The sequence below is a fragment of the Symphalangus syndactylus genome, chromosome 6 (genome assembly GCF_028878055.3).
Source record: "Symphalangus syndactylus isolate Jambi chromosome 6, NHGRI_mSymSyn1-v2.1_pri, whole genome shotgun sequence".
In the NCBI taxonomy this organism is placed as follows: domain Eukaryota; kingdom Metazoa; phylum Chordata; class Mammalia; order Primates; family Hylobatidae; genus Symphalangus; species Symphalangus syndactylus.
The window spans coordinates 40,213,005-40,235,888 of record NC_072428.2 but is presented as its reverse complement, the minus strand read 5'-3'; the positions used below and the strand labels follow the sequence as shown (position 1 = coordinate 40,235,888).

The 22,884-nt window shown below is 40.0% G+C and overlaps 1 protein-coding gene across 33 annotated transcripts in view; it reads right to left on the bottom strand.

The window, feature by feature from the left end:
• Window positions 1-4,442: 4,442 nt before the first annotated feature.
• SOX6 (SRY-box transcription factor 6) overlaps window positions 4,443-22,884 on the bottom strand; it is a 792,566-nt gene continuing 774,124 nt past the window's right edge. For 30 of the 33 annotated variants that reach the window (XM_055282275.2, XM_055282273.2, XM_055282280.2 and 27 more), the window contains one exon: window positions 10,447-11,109. In XM_055282275.2, coding sequence (XP_055138250.1) covers window positions 10,806-11,109 — 304 coding nt within the window. In that variant the 3' untranslated portion in view covers window positions 10,447-10,805. Of the gene's footprint in view, window positions 11,110-22,884 lie in introns of all 33 variants that reach the window. The other 3 variants (XM_055282287.2, XM_055282304.2, XM_055282299.1) reach the window with 1 other exon arrangement.

Here is a 22,884-nt window from a genome sequence, read left to right as displayed (position 1 = left end):
GTGTCTTAAAAGCTTCTTTAGGTGGCGATAATGAAAAAAAAAACCAAAATGGCCGAGCAACTCCAAACTAGAAGGAAGAAGAGATTCATTCTGAGCTGAAGAGGCCTGAGAGCAGCTTGTCCATGCAGAAGGAGACATTCTGACTCACTGGGAGATCCTGAACAAGTGGCTTGACTTCTCTGAGTTTCAGTTTAGTCTTTTAGAAAACAGGAATAACAATGTTTAATGTTCAGAGCCATTGTTAGGGGTCAAATAAAATGCTCATAAAACTTTTTTGCTTCATAATAGACTCTTAGTATTTTGTAGTGGTATTGAAGCAGATGGACCTGAAAGGGAAGATGGTGATTGACAGATATGGGGGAAAGGCTGTTGAGACAGCGGATCCTTGAAGCCCAAAGAGGTTGGAGAACATGTTTCAAATTAATAGTCTGATCTGTTTAGAGAGCTAGAAGCCATGGGGTTAGAAGATCAGGCTGAAAAACTAGCCAATGGCAAAGTGTGCAGTACTTTGAGTTCAAGTAGAAAGAATTCATTCCTTCATTTATTTCATTTTTCAAAAAAATAACATACACATAGAACAGCAGGAGTGTTCATATAAAAAATTAAAATAAAAAATATGCACATTGATTAAGCACCTACTATGTGCCAGGACTGTTGGATAAAAAAGTGTGACAATCAGATTCACTGTGACATGTAACAAAATACAATCAGACCATTTCAGTGCAATTCACATTCCCAGGGTAGAAGAGGAATGTGGAGGGAATGCTTCCCATGGAAGGTGACTTTTGGGCTGGACTTTAATGCATGGGGGTGTGATGGTTGGTGGAAGTGAGAAAGGGACTTCCAGGCACAGGAGATATTTCAGTGTGTGGCCTGTGCAGATCTCAGCAAGCAGTGTGCTGTGTCTGTGTGGGGAGCCTGCTGGAGAAGGGACTGGAAAGGCTGGTCAGGACCTGGGGGCTTCAGGAAGGCCGTTGCCTGGATGCAAACACCGTAGACTTGATCTTGTGTCTTTCACGCCCTGCCTGCCTCTATGAGAGGAAGATCCTTCTGGGAGCAGAGAGGAAAGAATAGCGCTGGAAGTGGGAATGGCAGCTGGTAGTAGTGGATAAACCAATGAGAACAGGTGGCAGGGACAGACCCAGTCTTTAGTGACTGAGGGGAGACAATGGTAGGGGAGACAGGCTGGGGAGTCAGTGTGCCTACCCGGGGTGAGTTTAGGAAGCCAGTGGATAACCAATCCACACGTGGTCCTAGAAGCCCTGGGTGACACTAGCTCAGACACCTTCCCTGATCACTCTCTTCACTGGGTGTCCTCCTCCCAGACTCAGGAATGGGGCCCCCAGAACCTACACATATTCTCATTGATCTACTCCATGGCCACTCAGCCTGGTGTCAAAATGGAAAAATTACTAGGTGGCTAGCTAACAGCGGGGGCTCTGAACAAGCTCTCCAGAGAGCCGCCCTGTTGATCCAGGGTCTCTTGCGGGCCAGGCACTGGGTGCAGCCAGAGTAGAGGATGACAGTCAGAGATGCCAGAGGCCACTGCCCCTAAATGCCTCAGTTCTCCCATAGTGTGACACAGTCCAGGACACCTGGTGATAACTGAGCTCTAGATCCAGGGCTGTCCCAGTGATGAGCAATTTCCACAGACTATTGTGGGGTCATATGCAACACGTTCACCTGTGTTTAGAATTAGAAAACACAAGTGCATGTTCCCGCACTGACATTTAATCTGTGTGTGACTTTGGGTGGGTCATGTCCTATCTCTGGGCCTTCACAATTCAAATGAGGAAAATCCTATCTCACATATGACATGTCATTGACTTACAGGAGGTAGATGACAGTTCATGGAGTCTCAACTGCTAGGAGCTTTCTACTCAGTATAGCCCATGCCATATTAGCCCATACTCTAATATGCCTTAGGTGATGCTATAACTGCTGATCTGTGAGCCATACTTTGAGCCAGCAAGGCTCTAGAGCACTACTGAGAGAAGGAGTCATTACCTGGACCAAAGAGGAAGGAACAGACACTAAATGAACAGCTGTCCACATTGCAGCCTCATGGGATCACTGCCCTGGCTCTCCACAGCAGGCAGAGGCAGCTGGTCTCTTTCCCTTTCCATGATGGAGGCCCAGAGGTCAAGCCTCCAAGAACCCCTTGTCTCTGAGCAGACTGTAGGGTAATCTTGGGTATCTGGGATGTCAAGGAAAAGGTAAGGAAAACTGATAAATGCTTCCCCTTCCCAGTTTGTCCTTTTCATACTTCAGCCAGGATGCCTAGGAGGAAGAATAGAGCAGTGGCTCTGGGTTCAGAGGCTCAGGCATTCTGCAGTGAGTCATCCTAAAAGCACAGAGACTCTCAGTGCCTTGTGCCTGTCATGCCAACTTGAAAAATGGCTCTCCCAATATGAATAGAGATGTTTTTAACTAATAATATTCTCCAAATGAAGTAAGTAATACCAAGGTACGCCTACAAGATCCCTCAGCCTCACCGCCTGAGACCCCGATATTCACAAGGCATCTAAAACACACATGGAGACCAAGTTGCATTCCCTCATACATTCCTTCCACAAGCAAGTGTAGAGCACTTACTATGTGCCAAGCACTGTGTTGGGGGCAGGGCAGGCCAAGGTACAGTTTTTGGCTTCAGCAGTTTGTCGTCTAGCAGGAAAGACAGACATAGAGACAAATCATTACAATGTGCTCATAGTGATCGTGAGATTCTTTCAAAGAGCTCTTTGCTTTCTCCCAAGGGAGAGCTTGAAACCAGGGGGCCAAGAAGGTCTCAGGAAGTGGTGATATTGGGTGGCTTTTGAAAGATAACTGTGAATTTCCCAAACAGAGAAGGGGACAGATTCCTTCCAGGCTAAAGGAGAAGTAAAAGCCCCAGAGTGGTGGACAGGCTGGGGATGTGAGAGCAGCAGAGAGCATTGAAGGTGTGTGGGGTCATGGTGGAAATGGGGCTGGCAAGTCTGTTCAGGCTTGGGTGACAGGGCAGGAAGTTGGGACTTTATCTAGTCAGCAGCAGAAAGCCAGAAGGTTTTAGAGAAGGATGAGAGAGACGGGACAGGCTTAGAAAGAAGGCCTGCAGCAATGGCAAGGATGAGCTGGGAGTGAGAAAACCTGTGGCTTGGAGACTAGCTTAGAGGGAGGGCCCTGAGGTATGTATGTGACCAGGCTCTGAGAGAAGGCCTCAGGCACCTCCTTCACTTTGCTCAGTGGTAACACCAGCCAACCTCCCTAGCTTAGGCATTTTCTAGTCAGAGGAGGCAGTGGGCATTCATGACCTCTGTGCCATCCACTTCTGGATGTTTTACCCCTGCTCTTTCTTTTCATTCCCCCAGTACCCTGACAGGTAAAAATTGTTACCCCATTTTATAGAGAGGATTCTGGCTGAGAGGTGTTATTCAGGGAAGGTCACGCAGCTGGCGGGTGGCAGAGCCAGGCTGGTGTGACTCCAAAGTCCCTGTTCTTTCCAATGTCCTGTACTTACCTGGGCTTTTAAAAAGCCATGGGGTAAGACGGAGGTCCCGGAATGCTAGATTTTCAGAACTTACAGGAGCCTGCATCTAACTTGCAATGTGACTGGAATAAAGTCAGTCCCACATATTCTTGGCTTTTTTTTTCCTGAGGCATTTTTTAATAGGAAATATCAAAAGGAGTGGTTGGGCCTCTCCTCTTTCTCGAACACTTTTGTTTCACTCTCTAGGTGTTGGTTACTCATCTCTAGACTCACAGGACTGGCTTGGCTGGTTTGGCAAGTCTTCCTTAAAGGCCCTGCTCACTTCACCCCACTACCCACCCTCCACCCCCACTCGGACTCTGAGCACAATGAAATAGCTTTGGCAACATTTTAGAAGCTGATATCACCGGGAACCGAGTTTCACTCTGGATGCAACTCATTGCTGGACAAAAAGATGGGCTCTTTCTTCTCTGAGGCAGATGGTACTGAGTAATCAGCCAACTACTGCCAACCACAGTGGAGGGAAAGGTTCCATAAGTGCAGCATTTTCCTCTCTGGGCTGCTAGGCTTGTAGAAGGTGGTGTCAGATGAGAGGCTGGCCCTTGAGAGTTGCTCATACTCCAAAAGGCCCTAAGATGTTTCACTTACATGAAGAAGTCAGACAAAGAGGCAATGCCATGCTCTCTTGTCTTCTCTTGACAAAAATCCACCTTGCATCCTGTTCCTCCCTTCTAAATCCACAAGTATTTCCTGCTGCAGCCGGGTGTGCTCCATGATGAAAAGGGCAGGCAAGTCTTTCCAGGTTAAGGGGTTCCATGTCTTTTGGAGACCTACCTTTGGACCAGGCAGAAGCAATGGCAGAGGGCAGGAGAGCTCTGCGGGCTCCAGCAGCAAGAGGGTGGCACATTCAGGGCTGGCTGGGGCTCCATGGTGGGGACAGTTTGCAGGGCACAGACAAGGCCATACACAGAGGTCATAAAACAAAATTTATCTTTAATTTGTAAGTGTCAACAGCAGTACAAAAGATGGAGTGATGACAACTAGATTAGGGTAGAGAGGACAGTCTTGAGGTAAATGAGCATAAATAGGCAGTTCTTATAGACACTCCCCTAAGGGGCCTGAGCCCCATCACGGCATATACATTATCACCCAAAGATGGCATGTTGAACATATCAGGAAAGCACCTTGTGCAAAAAGGAAAAAAAAAAAGTAGCTAAGGTGCCAACATACACCAGGATAGATAAAGACAGTGTGTCTTTCAATTTTGTCTTTTCCCTTAATTATGAGGCAGAGGAGGGGAAGACTTTGAAAAGTACCACTGAAAGATTATTCAATGTTGAGCTTTATCTCACATCAATACTGCACAACAAAATCCAAGAAGTTTGTGTATGCAACAAAGCTAAGAACAATGATTCATTCCTGTAAATTTGAAGAGATTTTTTTTTTATTTTTCCCATTTCTTTAATCCTTAGCAAACTTTTTATTATTATTATTATTATCAAGAGGAGAGTGTGAGAAAGATGTGATGGCAACCCTTAAGGTCATTTAAAAACTTTACACTGGACTGTACAAGATTTTTTTTTGATAAACTATTTACATTTTCAGACTTTCAAACATATTCAAAGCAGCAATAGACACTAGTTTTTATGTTTTTTTCTTTTTTTCTAATTGCCCAAATAGTTACCAGCCATGGGCCAAGTAGGTACCTGCATTATACATAGAATTTCTACAAAGAAAATCTGCAGTTAAAATTTGCTCCAGGATGTATTAAATGCCCTTAGCAATTCAAGGGCCACACCCAGTGTTGCTATAGGAACCAAAGCACAGTACCTTGACAACAGAGTTGCAGTTGTCCCAACAGCCATACACAAACTTTACACTTTGAAACAGCAGCCAGCATGTCAGTCCAGCATGTCAGTGAATTGTGCTGATTAAATTAACATAGAATACAATTTCACAATATACATCACAAACAAATTACAACGTCGGGGGAAATAAAAGAGTTACAGTAAGATAAGTTATGTAGTAACAGCTTATAAGCTTGTCTAAGGTAATAAAAACTTTACATGGCAAATACAATAATGAATGAACATAAATGCTAAGCATTCTAATTTGCTACAAGCTGGAGGAGGGTACAATAAAGACTGCACTTTCAAAAAAGCAAAAACACATATGACAAAGGAAGACAAAGGGAGAATGCACATGAGCAGACCTGCAATGTGCAGCATACAAAACAGTTAAATATTTGCACATTCCCCATACTCCAAGAGCACCAGCACTGAGGCCTCACTTTATGCTTGTGGTTCTTCAGGAATAAGAAACTACTGAGCAAGATATGTCACTGAGTTTTCTTCAAGCGTTCATATTGCCACGGACACTATTAGAAGAGTTATCTGCATTAAGCATTACCTTTCTGCCCCCACCCCACCCACCCTTACCTCTGCCCCAAAGGTACCAGCATTCCAATACTTGTTCATGAGCTTTTGGAAAGCAATCTGTCCCCAAAGGGAAAGATAGAATGGGGATGAAAAGGAAATGTGTTTGCATATCAATATTTTCGATGATATTAGTACAGGGGCACGCTCAATAGGATATGGCATCAGAAACAGGACATCATTGGCAGGAATAACAGACAGAAGTTGTTTATTAGGGAAGAAAACATGTCAGGGAGCAGATGACTTAAGGAAATGATGCAAGTGCTTTTGTGAAAGGACAAATGAGGTCATACAATATTATTATACTTTGAGAAGTGAGCTTAAGTGCCAACTCAATTCTTAGACAAACGTGTACAAAATCAGGCAGGGCTACAGCAACCATTTTTGTCATTTTCTCATTAAAAAGGAAGACCCAGTAATAATTTCAATACATTCCTCTAGCTGCATTTCTTTGCAGTTGTTGGCACTTGGTACAGGACTTCTCATATGATTTAAAATTACTAAGTGATTCTTTTTCCTCTCCCTAATGAGTTGGTAGAGGTCAATTCTTTGCAAAATGAGTAAATTGAGAGAAGCAGCCTCAGCTGTGCTGTTCAAGTGACCAGGCTGCCTTCCTACTGAGGGTAAATGGGCTTTCCTGAAACAATCCCTGCTTTCAGCTAGTGCCTGTGCTCCTGGCTCAGGAGGGTGTGCTCCGAAGAAGCAGCCTGGCTTCAGAAGGAAAAGAAAGCAGCCTTTAATTTCAGCCCTAGAGTGATCACGCCCTTTTCAAACACCCTCAGGCTCCCGTGGGGCTAATGTTCAGGGGAGGCCAGAATTTGACAAGCTCAATAGCACTGTGAGCCCACACCTGAATTTAGAACTTGGCCTGGGCTTTGGTGTCAGGACCCTGGCAAATCAAATCAGGCCTGAGGACAAGGCTGGAGAGTATCAAATACCTAATGAAGCAAACCGATGTGCTTCTAAAAGGCTGAGCTGGGTACACGTGAAAACAACAAAGCTTCCGTACCTTACTGGAAAAGACACTGCTTCATATCTGCCAATGTAATAGAAAAGTTGTCAGCCTGGCGGCTCATATCCGCAAAGTGACCTTTTCTTTCTCTCTCCCTTCCTACTTTTTTTCCTTTCTTCCTTCTTTTCTCCTTTTCCTTCCAATCCATATGGCTATTTTTTTTTTTTTTTGGAGAGGATTGTCTGACAGTGTCCCAATTTTAAGTGACAAGGAGAACCCTGACCCTGTAAGTTCTTTAACAAAATAGAGATAATTTTTATCTTTGATTTGACAATACTATGAAATAGGAAGCACTGCAAAAACAAAGTTGCTTAACATTCTTGAATCTAAACTGACATGGTGGGACTTTTATTAATGGCCAATCTCAGAGGTGGATTTTTGCCTTTGTAGTGGCATTCATGCTTCTTGCTATTAAATGGTGACAGAACTATCTTAGAAGATTTATGTGGACTCACAAAGCAAACTGACTGTCTCCTAACCGTAGTGGAAATTTAGTATGTCCAATCATCAACTTTCTGTAAGAAAAAAGGGAAATGTCTGGATCTGTGGACAGTGGGTTCTGAACTGCATGAGAACCCTGGTGAAGCATTTTGCTGTCCCAGCTGCAGGCCAAACACTGCTCTCTCACTGTAGCTGATAACTCACTACCCCGAGAGGCACAGTGACTCATCAACTTTCAGTTTGGACCAACATCTATGGATAGAGAACAAAAAGGAAATACATAACTTATATCTCACCAAGTATTCATGAACCAAAAATAAATTCTATTTCTATGTTATATTTACACAATTAGAAAAATCTAAAATGAGATGGTAAAGTCATAAAAACTTTGTTTAAGCCCCACTGAAAATAAAATGAAGTGATCCCTATGATTGTCATTCTTAATTTCCATGGATATTTAGAGCCAAACTTGGCTAATAAATAAACTGCTTATACACAAAATTTAGATTCAAATACAGCATTACTGTTTGATCCAATGAAAGAGACGTTTACAATCAGATCATTCCTGAATAGCCTTTCATTTTTAAGAACATGGCTAAAAGTAACTGAACCCCAGTACTGAGGCAGAGCTGGAGCTAAAACAAAGTGTTCATACACACATGTATTTTGCATAAATAAATGAAATAACAAGACATAAAAATGACTCAAATCTGGCAACTGTGAGGCAAGCCCACACGAGTCGAAACAGATGACTTTTGTTCATGTAGTTTTCGTACAACAGTTTCACATTAGTCAGAAGTGATAAAAAATACCATTTATATCCAGTGCTTATAACACTTACGAAACAACATCTGTGAGTGTGTGTGTTTTTTGTTTTTTTTTTTTACTTACTATGAGCAAAATCAAGTTTCAGTCCTAAAGAACAGTCCTTTGTTCTCCACCAGCCCAGAATATTATTTTGGCATGGTCATAAAAACAAACAAAATTAACCTACTATGCTAAATGTTTGCTTTTGTGCAAAATTAATTACATACAATACAATGCTAGCCATACAACACTCTACCAATGCAACAAAATAAGAAAGAAGTGAGAGAGAGCAAAAGCAAAGCCAAAGAGAAAGAAAAAAAAAAAAAGAGTGAACCGAGGAGGAGAGGTATATAATCAAAGAAATCAGTAAGACAATAATAAATACTCATTTTTTGAGAGAAAAAACGACCTCCTCCTCATTTGAAATAAATGTACAAAAACAAATTTCTAATCCCCAACCAACATGAATAACAAAGAGTTCCTATCAGTACCTTAATCAGCTTATAGAGAGTACTCCCAGCTAACGGAATAGCTGGTAATTTCTTGGCTAGACCTGTTTATTGCTATTAGGCCTTGAGCACTCTCAAATAAATACAAAGGTACACTATTTTCTTCCAAGTGACAAAATGGCTCAAGAAATCTGATGGGGCCGTTCCTATGTCTTGGTGATCAGATTCTGGGTTGTCCCATGAGGTGAACTATCCCATTCACTGACATTCTCCCACTAAACCTCTCTGGGGGAAGCCCCCCAGTAGACAACTTGTCCTGGTTTCAGGAAGGGCGAAATGGCATGGCAGAGCTCCCTGTAGTTAGGAGATGGAGAATAAAACCTCACTGCTTCCCACCCCAGCAGCATGTCTCCAAAGAAATCTTTGTGTGACAAGTGCAGTTCATCTTGTTCACATGTAGGCATGTCCCCATGTGGCCACAGATACAGAGTCAGCCAGAGGAACTCATCTGCTGCCCCCGGAGCTATCTGTTCCCCAGAGTTAACAGTAGGAACATCCCATATAGGGGATATATTCCCCTCCTTCTCCTCTGTTACGGTTTTCTTTCATTCTCTAGATGTATCATGACTATTTGCCACCATCTTTGCTCTGAGGCTGTCATGTGGCTTTTTGCATCCTGGGGATTTTGCAATGAACTCCCTGGATGTGCCAGCTGGGACAAGGCAACTCAGTGTAAAGGTGCCACGCCATGACAGCTTCACTGAGATTCCTGCATGGCCCACAAGCCTTGGGCTTCAGGTTTGGCCGCAGGACTCTCTTGCCTGGCAGTCACCACTGTTGACCCTTACTGCTGAATGGAATTCAGGGGGAAATGCCACTGATGCAGACCTTACCACTTGTGAACTGAATTAGGGGAAAATTCTGGCAAAAGACTTGAGGTCACAGTGAACCTCAGGGGCATACCTGTTTAAGTGTAAGACTATATACCTATATCCCAATACACAGCCCTGCAGCCAGATATATACTCATGATTAAAAACAATAATAGGTTTTTAATAATACCTTGGTTTCAGAAATGCTTCCAGGCGTTCTGGGGACATAAAATCACTATGTACACAGGAGAAGGAGGTGAAAAGGACTGAAAAGTTCTTTGGGGAAGGAAGGTGAAAAACAAGAATTATTAAATTAATGCCACCAACAATTGAAAAAAAATAAATAGTAAGTGGACCCTTGACATTCTGGAATGAATAAATTATTTAAGAGAAAATGTGTTAAGACTGAATGTCAGGGTTAAAGGCAAAGGGATAATGGATGTAGTGAGAGGTGGTCTCAGGCAGAGAAGACCACTCTGTCGATATCTGGTGTGGCGGTCGCTCTGCTGTGTGTATGTCATACCACATCACGCACTGATGGCACGTCAACAGGCAAACACAATTGGGTCCATGCACTGTGGCAACCTTGTTCATTCCTTACAATATCTTGTCTCCAGATTCCTGAGTACTTTATCATTTTCTGGAAAAAAAATGTTGGTTTGCTATTTTATTTTAAGATGCCAAAGATTGTCTAAGACTTTGCAGTGTCTCCTTTAAGACTTTCAAAATATTAAGATTGAAAAGTTATGAAAAAGTTTGGCACATTCAAAGTTTAACTCTACACATGGAAAATTGGAATTCCGAGGCCTTTTGAATATGCTCTACATGCAGCTGCACACGCCGTGGACTTGTTCTGTTTCACAATATGAAATCCTCAGTTGTTTTCTAAAATAATTCAGAATAAAAACACATTCACAACCTGTAGGCCGGCACAGCATACCTGAGTGAGAATGTTTAACCCCATCTAAAACAGTAACTTAAACCTTTATCAACATCCAAAAGAAACAAAAAGTAAGACAAAAATATAAGACTTGTAAGACATCTACGGGTTGAGATAAGTTTCAAGTCCTGGTGTCTCATATTTAATATGTCTTCACCTAAATTAAAAAAACAACAACAACAATAACAATAACAACAAAAAACTCAAGTTCATGAAAAATCAGGGAAAACTTAATCTGTCTCACACTTTACGAAACAATTAAGACCATTCTGCTGATGTAATTGTGGAGCCACAAATGCATGCGGGCTCTTTAATAACTTCTTGTTGGGGACGGGTGTGAAGGGTGAAATGTCAGAGTACTTTAATTCAGCAAACAAAAACTCCTCAGTTGGCACTGACAGCCTCCGGGGCTTCGTTTTCACTGCTATAGTCTGATTTGGGGTCATCTTCATAGTCGTCATACATTTCCATTTCATCCTCTCCATTAATCATTTCATTTCCAGCTAGGCTTCCGCCATCTGTCTTCATACCATAAGTGCTCTGGATGACCGGGAGGCTGGGCTCCGGGCTAGCCGAGGTGCTAGAGCAGTCAGATGTCATCTGAGGCGATGGTGTGGTAGTTGCCATAGTGATAGCACCAGGATACACAACACCTGTTCCTGTGGTGATTGGAATCTGAGGCTGTTGCCTATATAGATTCAAAAAACAAAATCAGACAAGGGAGAAATATCTATATATGTGCTATGTACGGCATTGGAATTCACCCCCTACACTTTCCAAAGGCAGCCCTAAATAAATGTTAAATAACATTCTAAGCAAATAAAATGTGACAAAAGTGTTCCCTGGAGGAGTCCTGCAAATTTCCTTGATGCTATGTTAGGGGTTAAACAACATGATGGAAGAATTTACTGACGATTTTGCAACATAAAGGCAGGGTTCTTTTAACTTGGTAAATATGGCAAAGTTTGGATAACACCTGGCATTAGGAACAAATGATGTAGTGAATTCCACAAAGTTACATGTGAGATAATTTTTGAAGATCTCCTGGCGCATTTTGAAAATTAGACTAGTGGCATGAAACATATTATAATGACACTATTAAGCAGGTTTGTGTCTTCACCTTGGTTTGAGAACTGTATAAATCAAGATGAGAAGGGACCTAGCATGTCCCAAAGAGTGAGATTTAGCAAAGCATTTATTTGTTATTCATGTAAATGTCTACATATTTCCATGGCTGAACTTGTTAGAAAAAATCCCTGTGGAAGGATCATCTTGGATGTCATTACTGCTGAGACCCTGGGCTGGAACTGGGGCTGGGATTAAGAGAGTTGGGAGTAAAGAGCAGTGAGAGCTCTCCAACTCAAGAGTAGAGTTGCAGAGTAGACACCAGATACGCTGCCTCACCCTAGATCCCAGAGGGTGGCAAGGCCTGGACACCAGTTCATTCCTCCATAATGTTACCCTAGTTTAAATAAACTTAACAGATCCTTTGTGGAGGTCAATCTCTTCCTCTGCAGGGAGACATGATTACTGTCTCTCAACTTCACTTAAGGCATTATAACTGGTACACAGGAATGAAAGATCTACCTAACTCAGAGACTATCGCTAAAATATTATTTTCATACATGCAATATTCACCAAGAGTTTCTCAATCTTTTATGGATAGTAAATTATAGTTGAAATTTGTTTCAAGTTGTCATTGTAACTATCCTTTTGGAGCCTCAGTTTCTACATATTTATACAAGCCAGGGTCAGGGAAGTTCTGGAAGATCCTTCCACTTTTTGTACTCATGACTTCAGGTCAATTATCAATTGGACAATTCTTACTCACCCTACACATTATCACTGAAACTTTCTATCCATCTCATTCAAACAGGAAAATATCCTGAATCTATGAAGAAGTAGCTTAGCTACCTGCCATTCTTTGACATGTCCAGAGGAACATAATTTTCTCACAAAGACCTCCATGCCCTCCAGCCTGGCAGAGGGAGAAGGGATGGAGATGGTTTAGAAACACTCTGCGAGATATCTGTTCACGCTGAATTTAGCAACTTCTTTTAATCACCACAAGGCATATCATATCCCTAACATAACATATAAAATATTTTCAGGTATACCAACTCACCCAATTAACATCATGACCGCATAAGTTATTATATTTTCCATTTCCAGATGAAGAAAATCAGACCTTGCTTCAAGCCCTGCATTCAATAACCAGCAGAGCCAGAATGTGAATCTAAGCCATTGACTGACTTGAATCCCATCACTCTTTCCTTTATAGATATTCAATCTACAGATACACTAAGCTCACTGTATATCATAAAAATGCCTGACTTCTGTAGAGCCTGTCAGCACCTAGTTGACACTAAGCACTTGACATTGATCCAGTTTTTATGATTCTCATGGTGAGTTTTTGGTTGCCTGAAGGAAGCAGATAATAGAGGAATCTAAATCTATGTATAGAAACATCATATAAAATATTAGTTCCCTTTTATTGAATCAAATTTTAAAACAGTATACTTCTGGCTTCCTAAGTTTTGGGCAAATTAACACAAATTAAATTTTATGCTGACCTTATAATGCCTCATTAATTTTTTTACTGAATTTGGATAACTGCAATAAAATGTTTTTGCCTTAATCACATTATGAGTGTAGAGTGAAAGCTTTTACTGCAATGTTAACCCATTTTACAGATTTCCCAATTTGGCAAGCTGATCTGTAATACAAACTCTGCATAAAAACACACTATCAAATGATACGTTTTCTTTTCACAAAGAATAGATGGTCACTTTTTGCAATATTTTTATCAGAATATCTATATCAATAGGTCTACTGAATAAATTTAAATTGAGCTCGTATTATGTGCTGGGAACTATATTTAGGTGTTTTACATTATCTTCTTGAATCCTCATGATAAGCCTGAGAGGTAGGTATCATTTTCCCTCTTTTATACCTGAAGTGACCAATTAAGGTTCAGAAAATTCAAGCTGTTTTTTCAAGGCCACGCAAGTACCATAATCAGGAGTTGAACCTTCCACGTGTCACAAATTCTCTAGTACATATCAAGATCAGGGTGAGAAAGGCAAGCTCACACTATCAGAAAAATACTTAGCAATTTAAATCGGAATCAAAATCTTCTACACTGGGCTCCACATAGTTCACAGTATTTGGACTTTAAGCTGGTAATGGAATGCTAAAAATAAATAAACAAGCAAATAAAACATCTGTACAATTTACTTTCTAGAGTGAGAGTGAGATGCATGATATTCAAAAGCCTAGTCCTGGGAGGGGAGTGGAGAGATAAATATGGCTGTTTTAAGCCCCCAGACAGTGCTAAAAGCCAGTGAGGGTAAAAACCCAGGGGTTACTCCCCACCTTGAGGAAATGAAGGGAGTCCAGCTCTGGTAAGGTTCTCACATTCACATACAACTGTTCAAGGTTGTACATAAATGCTAGAGTGAGAACTTATCCCTGTGAGAGATGATTTTTGCCTCTCCAAGCCTTCTGGGACGAAGGTTATGTGGTATGGTGAGCTCAGGTTTTGGAGTCAGAATGGCTTGGGTTTAATCCCAGCTGCACCAGTTACTGGCTGTGTGATCCTGGGCAGGCTAATTATTATCACTGACATCACCTCTCCTCGTCTATAAATTAGAACAATCACATTTGACAGGACTGTGAAGATTAAGTAAGAACATATATGCAAAGCATTACATTATAGAGTAGATGAAAATGTTAATTCCCTTTCATTTCCTCCTTTGGGAAACTGGTGTAAACCTCACAGAGAGCAAGCATGTCCTAGGTCTGGGGGAGCACCAAGGAAATGACAAGGTAATGCTTTGGACTCTCCGAGAGTGCTGGCCCACAGGAGCCATTTGGAATTGGCGGTTAATTGTAAAACAATACTCTGGTTCACAAGCCTGGCCAGGAGAGGACTTCCTCTTTACCGAAGAACTGTAGAGAAGGGCATCTGAGAAGGGAAAACATTGACATCTTCTAAGAAATGTTTAAAAACAAAAAAGTCCCCAAAGAATAACATTTGGTTCTGTATAACCCTTTTTCTAACCGTAACTCCCTCCTTTCTCTAAGTCCTGAAATATTTCCATTACACCCTCTGGAACTCAACTGTCAGTCCTTACTGACTAACCTTCTTGCTCTAACTGAAACTTGGCTCTCTCTGTAGGCCACGAGTCTCCCTAAGGCCCTCGGAAGAGTTGGTTATTTGTTTTCCATGCCCGTCACACAAGTGGGCCTGGAGGTGGGGTAGTTCCCTTCTTAGCTCCTCATTGCATCTTCCAACCTACTTTTTAATCCTTCCATCCTAAAAATCTCATCTTTGAATCTCATGTCACCAGACTATGTCACCCACTCATACCTTTATCTACCCCCTGCCTGATCAATCCCCCTCATTCCTTAAAGATGTTAGCTCCTGGCTCACTGTTGCTGTCTCTTCAACATAACCTCTGCCATGATCCTTGATGTCTTTGCTATCTCTGTAGATGTTCATTCCAACACCTGACTATCTCAGTGTGACCTCCCCACCACTGTGATAATCTGGGCCCCTCCCTATCTTAGTTGCTCCCTCTCTTGTCATACAGTGGACCTTGTCATTTTCATCTGTCACTCCTCGCTAATCTCAGTTTTAAATATCCCACTCTCTAACCACCACATCTTATTTTTCTAGTTTTCTCCCTTTAGTACCCAGTTTATGATTTCACTCCCCACCCCGTCTGAGGAGCTATGGTTTCGTGATCCTTCAACCCACCTTCACTGCCCTCAGTTACTTGAGCCTATCCCTGCTTGTGCCCCCCCTTACCTCTTTACCCAGTTCCAATTCCATGCTAACTCACTCCCTTGCAGACACTCTCCATTCTCTTACATAGCAAAACTCCAACTTTAGTTCAGTTTAACTCTCTGCCTACTCTGTTTAGCCACACAGCTGAACTTGGCTGGAGAAAAGACACTGCCATACTTACTAGTCTCTAAATTTACAATGCTGTACTTCAAATAGGCCTCTGGTGCTGTTCAGCCATCATATTGCACATTGTCCTAGCCCACTCCTTCTCTTAGCCTCCTAGACAATTACTTCTTACCTTCTTAGCTTTCCCCAAATATCCAACTTCTTCTCCCCCTTTCTCACTCCAAGCTAATGGCCTGGCTTTCTATTTCATGGGGAAATTAGAAGCAATCAGAAGAAACTTTTCACAAACTCCCACTGTCACATTGACAGGCCTCCCTGTATCTGTGCCCCATTCTCTGCCTGCTTTTCCATATTTTGAATCAGTTAATAATCCAATATAAGGCTAACCCTGCTGCTTGTGCACTGAAACTATCTGTGTTTGTTTACTAAAGATATCTCTCCAGCAATTGTCTCTCCCATCTGAATCATTAATTTTGTATAGAATTCCCACCAAACATGCTATAATCACTCGTACCATAAAAAACAAAACCAAAAACCTCTCTCTTGGCACATGTCCCCCTCCAGCTCTTGCTCCATTTCTTTGATATCCTTTAAAGCAAAACTCTTTAAAAAGTTGTCTTTCTTCATTTCTTCTACTCAATTCTTTCTTAAACCCACTTCAATCACTCCCAATACACCACTGAAACAGAGCTTATGAAAGTCACACCATCAATAATCTTCATATTGTTAAATCCAAAAGTCAGTTCTTGGTCCTCATGTTACCCAGATCTATAACACGGGCAGCATTTGAGATAGCTGATCATTTTCTCCTTGCTGAAATATTTTATTCACTTGTTGTCTCAGATGCCACACCCTCCTGGTCTTCCTCCTATCTCATTGGCTGCTCCTTCTAAGTTCCCATGCTGCTTCCTTCCCATCTCCCTGCCATCTAAGCACCGAAGTCCCCATGGATTGAGTCCTTGCTTCTTCTCTTCTCTATCTAAATTTATTCCCTTGGTGATTTCATCTAACTCCATGGCTTTAAATATTATCTATATGCTGACAACATCCCAATTTATATCTCCAGTAAGCCCTTCGCTCCTAAATTCTAGACTCATATATATGTATATATATATGAGCATATATATAAGCGTATATATGCTTATTTTATATATATAACTGCTTATTTTATATATATTTTATAAATATATTATATATATATATATATATATATATATATATATATATATATATATAAAACTGCTTATTTGATTTGGATGTCTAAATGCTGTCTCAACCTTATAGGTGCAGAACTTAAAGTCCTGATCATTCTCCCACATACCTGCCCCTCTCATGGCCATCCTGTTCTTGGTTAATGATTACTTCATCCTTCCAGCTGAATAGGCCAATCTATGGTAACTATATTTCTTTCAAACTCTGTATCCAATTGATCAGCAAATCCTATTGGTTCTTCTTCAGGAATACATCTAGAACCCATCTACTTCTTACCACCTCCACCCCTACAAACCTGGAACAAACCACCATCAACTCCAATCTGGTTTATTGTAAGAGGCTGGCTTCCTTGCTACAGGCCATTCTCCCTTCAGAAAATTCTCAACATAGCAGATAGAGTGATCTTTTCAAAACCTAAGTCATATGAAAGCATTCCTCTGCTTAAAACTCATCAATGCCTTTCCATCTCACTCAGGGTCAAATACAAAGTCTTCACAATGTCTTACAAGTCTTTTCATAACTTGGTTCCTTGTTATGAAGACTATGGCTTACAAGTCTTTTCTACTACTCTTCCTACCTACTCATTTTGCTCCTGTCATTCTGGCCTCTTTATTCCTTCTTGGAACGAGCTAGGCACAATCTCGCCTCAAAACCTTTGCAGTTGCTGTTCTCTCTGCCTACATTTCCCAGATATCTGCACAGCTTGCTCCCTTACCTACTCAGGCCTTTGCTCAAATGTTGCCTTCTCAGTGAGGTTTTCCATGACCGCCCTATTTAAAATTGCACCCTATACGCTGAAACTTCCCATCCCTTTCCCTACTTTACTGTGTTCTAAGGCACCTCTCACTATTATTTATTAATTTATTTATTTATTTGTTATTTGTTTGAATTCTATCACTAGAATATAAGCTTCATGAGACAAAAATTTTCACTGACATAGTTCCAGAACTCAGACTGCTTGTAACATAGGAGGCACTCAGTAAATATCTGTTAAATACATAGGATGAATGAATGAATGAGACAAAAACAAATGAAAATCCTAGGTAATCTATTTCATGGAAGAAAAGATGTAATGAGACTACATCTCATTACATCTTTTGTATGAAAATAACCATCTTTAGACGCTTGAATGGTTATTCTCATAAATAGAGGGGAGATTTGTTCTAGGAGACATGAAAGAAGAAGATTAGAACCAACCTGCAAAGTAGGAGGAAGGCAGATTATGGCTTAGTTAACAGAAAAGAAAACTTTCTAGTATTAGAAAATGTTCCACAAAGGAACTAGCTCCCTTGGGAAGCAGTGAGCTCTCTACCCCTGGAAGAGTTCAAGAACTTAGGGAAGACTCCTCCAATGGCTTGAAGTATATAACATCTGAGGCCCCTTCTATGTTGCAACTAATTCTGTGGATGCAAAATCAGAAGCTAACCATCACGCTGATCTTGCTCTCTTTTATCATTATCAGCATAAAAAGAGACTAAAAAAAACCCACTAACTGTGCATAGCTAATTACAGTTGAAGAAACCTGGCTTTCAATGGCTTCCAAAATCTTGCTCCACCCTACCCATCTTATGTTTTCTTTACTGCCAGGAAAAAGCCTTAGGCTGCTTCCTTTTTTTTACTATTGAATATATCCACATTTTCCCCCAGGTGTTCATGATCTCCTCTATGCTAAAGCGGGAACCTACTTCCCATAAGTCTGACCAACCCAAACTTCAAGTCCCTTCCTCAAGAATGTCCCATGCTTGGCCATAATGCATAATAATCTCTCTTCCTCTGAGCTTTATTTGCTCTTGTCTACAAAATGAAGATTAGTAGTTCATTATATGTTATATGCAATGCTGCGCCATGTCTTGGGTGTGTATGTGTGTGTATAAGACACTATTATATGCTAATCTATTCATGTATGTATCTGGCTTCTCCAACTACAGAATTCTCTGAAACTCATGTGTACAGAAATAATGCCTCATGTACCATATTAATTTAGTAAAGTGTTGGACACATAGCTGGTTTCAAATAGGCCCTTACCAATTGACTAACGAATCAATGAACAAAATAAGAAATCCAGCCAGCAGGCTCAAGCTTTGTCTATCAGAAATTGCTTTCCTAAAAAGCATTTTTTCCTTCCTTTATAGATCAATTTCAAAGTAAAAGTTCAAACACTGCAGATTTCACAAACAAGAATAGCTGGCAGGTATTGGGCTTTACAAATAATGAATGTGCACATCAAAACAGCATTTGTGGATGTTTGTAAAAGTATATACATGAGTTGATGTGAACAGAGATATTTAAGAACCCTTCCTCCCAGTCTAAGTAAAGAGTAAAAGCTGGCCCTGATGGAGCCCACCATCACTACATGACTTCCAAATTACAGGAATATTTCTGGAGTGTAATCTAGCTTTGCCAATTACAAAGTAACTACATATTTATGCTGGCAAAGCCCCATTGTTTGCTGACCCTTCAGACCCTTCAAAGTGTATAAATAAAGACAAGGAAGTTTGTTTCATTAGGAGATAAGCCTATATGTCACGTATCTCTGTAGCTGATATTGCAGGAAGGAACAGAAATAATAATAATCTGTTCACTTTACCTATTGAATGTTCTAATCCAGGGTCTTTACAGGAGGACAATACTTAAAAAAGCATGCCTAATCTATGCTAATGTAATTGTATTTTATAAGTGTCTTAAATAGGATTGATTCAACCTCTTTAAAATTAAGATTAAAATGGCAAATGTTCAAATCACTTATAGTACAAGGCACTAAAATAATTATTGTAATATAACATAGAATATGTACTTGGCACACAGTATTATTTTTCTAGAATAATAATATTTACTTGAATTTAAAGCTTTTCATATGCCAGGCAATGTTCTAAGCACTTTACAAACAGTAAGTTACTCAGTCTTCAAGAAGAGTCCTGCATATGTCATTGGTATTGTCATTCTCATTCTACATATGAGGAAACTGGGTAGAGAGAGATTAAATATTTCCCAAGGGCAAGGGGAGAGTTCAGAGGAATAAAGATTGCCATGTGTTAGTTCCTACAGCCAAGAAGGTGCAGATCCAGTATTTGAGCCAGACTAGTCTGACTCCAGAATTGATGCTCTTACCCACAACACTATACCGCCTCTGTGTGTGTAATGTCATGTCCTTACCAATGTCCTTTGGTAAAAGGGACATATGTTTCACATTCACATAAGCCTGGTTTACATCTCAGCTTGGCCATTTACTAGCTGTGTGGCCTTAGACAAATTATTTAACATCTCTGAACATTGCATTTTTCAATTGTATAGTGAGAATGATATTCCCTATCTTGTAAATTTCTTGTATTTGCAATATTCTGTATAATCCACTCAGCAGAGTACACAGCACACAGTAAGTATTCAATAATCTATCTTTATCATTGCTAAATTAGCCCCAAATTTAATATTTTATAGTAGTTTTACATCTGTATCATGGGGGATTGGTTCCAGGACCCCCACCGATAACAAAATCCGAGGATGCCAAGTCCCTTTTATAAAGTGGTATAGTATTTGCATATAACCTACAAACATCTCCTATATATTTTAAACAATCTCATTATTTATAATAGCTAATACAATATAAACGTTATGTAAACACTTGTTTTACTGAATTGTTTAGGAAATAAACGCAACAAAAAAAAAGTCTGTAGATGTTCCATACAGATGCAACCACTGTAGACCTAACTACATAGTGTACTTTAGCAATAATGTAACATTTTCTCGAATTTTTTAAAAAATATTTTTGATCCACAATTGGTTGAATCCACACAGATACAGAGGGCTGAATGTACCTGCATAATTCTCTATGAGTTCATAGGTAAATTACCAAATAAGTTTCAAATAAATGGAAGTATATTTGGTCACAGTTCTTTGGGAAGACATCACTGTAGCTATATGTACCCTAATGAATGTTCCCTCTACATTAATAGTAGAGGGAATATTCTGGATACCACACTGAGAATTGGTAAGGGCCTATTTGAAACCAGCTATGTGTCCAACACTTTACTAAATTAGTATAGTACATGAGGCATTATTTCTGTACACGAGTTTCAGAGAATTCTGTAGTTGGAGAAGCCAGATACATACAAACAAATCTACAAAGCCACATACATACATGAATAGATTAGCATATAATAGTGTGTTATACACACACACACACACATTTATTATCTGGATTATTACAACATTCTGATACTTACTCTGCGAACTGAAGAGGTTAAAACCAAGGCAAGAGCTAACATTGCTCCCTTCCATATTATTGATAAATTCATTTCATAATAGCTAAGTAATAAAAAAAACTAACTCATCAGCCACAGTTGTGTAGTCAGTAAAATGCATGAAAATGTTGAGCAGTATATGCAATTTTATTGGCTTGAAAGTTATGCATGTCTTTTCGAAATCAGCTATAAAAATTGATCTCAACCCATTCCATCAAGACGTCAATAGCAATATTTGAATTTTTGTTTCTTTTTTGCTCAACTCTTGTAATAACCTCATATCTAATAAAGATCAATTTCCAAAGACAAACCTCAGGAAATTAATAATCTATCAACTACAACTACTTAAAAGAGAATACAAATCCTTAAGCAGAAATAACACCTGACTCTACGTAGCAAGTATTATCAAAGCTGGGCAGAGGAAAACACTCAGCATTGAGATTAAAGAATAAGACATTCTGATCATTGCCTGCACTTCAGTAGCCCTATTCTGCAGTCTAAAATGATCCTTCCATAAACGACTGTTCTACACTATCGAGAACAGGATACTTAGTCTCTAAATTTCAAAGCTCTTTTTATGCACTATATACCACAAGCAGAGAATTCATTTTCTCCAAGTGCTAAGAGCTCTTGCTCAGATGGCATAGCCACATTCATGACTGCCAGCATAGGGCTATGAGGCATATTTTGAGACAAAGTAGTAAAGACAGTTCCTCAGTCATTTGGCATGATGGGGGCCAAGACCTGAATTTGAACCTTTGCTCTTTATCACCTTTCTGTAGCCATAGAAACTCTCTAAAACTCAACTTCTTTATCTTATTTAGAGAATTATGTGACTTATATATCTAAAATCCTAGTATACACTAGATAGTCAATAAATAATAGATGTTATTAAATTGTTTTAGTTTTTTATTTTTACATGCATTGGTACATGTTGTGGTATTTTGATCTAGAGCTGTTTTAATGTACCCTTTAGTAAAGGGAACTAAATTCAATAGTATTACTGCAACTCATATTTTCAAATAAGTATTACGCCAAGGTATTAAAACAGTACCTTTAGTAGCCTTCCAGACTGGCGGAGCAGCCCCACTATGTATCACTACATACACAGGGAACACGACTGAGGACAAGGGCAAGAATCACAAAAGGCCCCAAACTTAAACTTTGGATTGTTCAAAAGAGATTATATACAATCTTAGAGGTGTACTAACGGGATTAAAAGAGACTGTTTATCACACAATCTTAAAGTGGACTATGAATTAGTATTTTTCATAAATCCTCTAATTATCAGCTGAATAGCCCAATTATACCACATTGCCCTTTTTAGCGTTAAACGCATTACCTTTAAAAATGCAAACATTTATAATATAGAGGAATTTGATAATCCTATTTTGTCATGTCTTCATTTATTAACATACTGGGATCTTTTATAATAAAGTGGCTTAAGCTTCTCTCTACCTCTAAAAGTTTCTGCTGTGGTATAAAGAAATTCATTGATCATCTGGTGTGATATAAAATACGGTTTTCTGTAATAGGAAATACATATTAAATAATAATGATAATGCTAGAGTTCACCTTTATTGATATCGTATTAAGCACTATATAAAGTACTTTTAAAAGCGTTGCTTCACTGGATCCTCTCAACAATCATACAAGATAGTTTCCACTATTCGTTTCATTTTACACATGAGAAAACAAAAGTTAGAGAAGTTAAATAACTTGCCCAGGTAAGTGGCACAGTCAGTATGTGAACCCCAGCAGTCAAACCCCAAAGCCCACACTCCTCCCGAAAACACTGCAGTGTATTGCACAGATTCATGACCCAGACTACTTTCACTGGCTTTGTTTTCTTACTATATTTACTATTCCTTTTAAACACATGCTCTGAAACCAACTTTTTGTTCCACGGGGTTACCTCTTGAGTGCCCTTAAAAGTAAATAGCTCTTTACTTCTCTTTTAAGGTACCTCTTTTTCTACCTTCAAGTGAAGCTCTCTTAGTTTCCTGGCACAGCACAGCTCCTCAATTCTCCTCCAAGTTCACAGCAAATGCAACTTCCCTCTTGCTTCCTCCGCTTCTCTCTCTCAAGCTCTTTC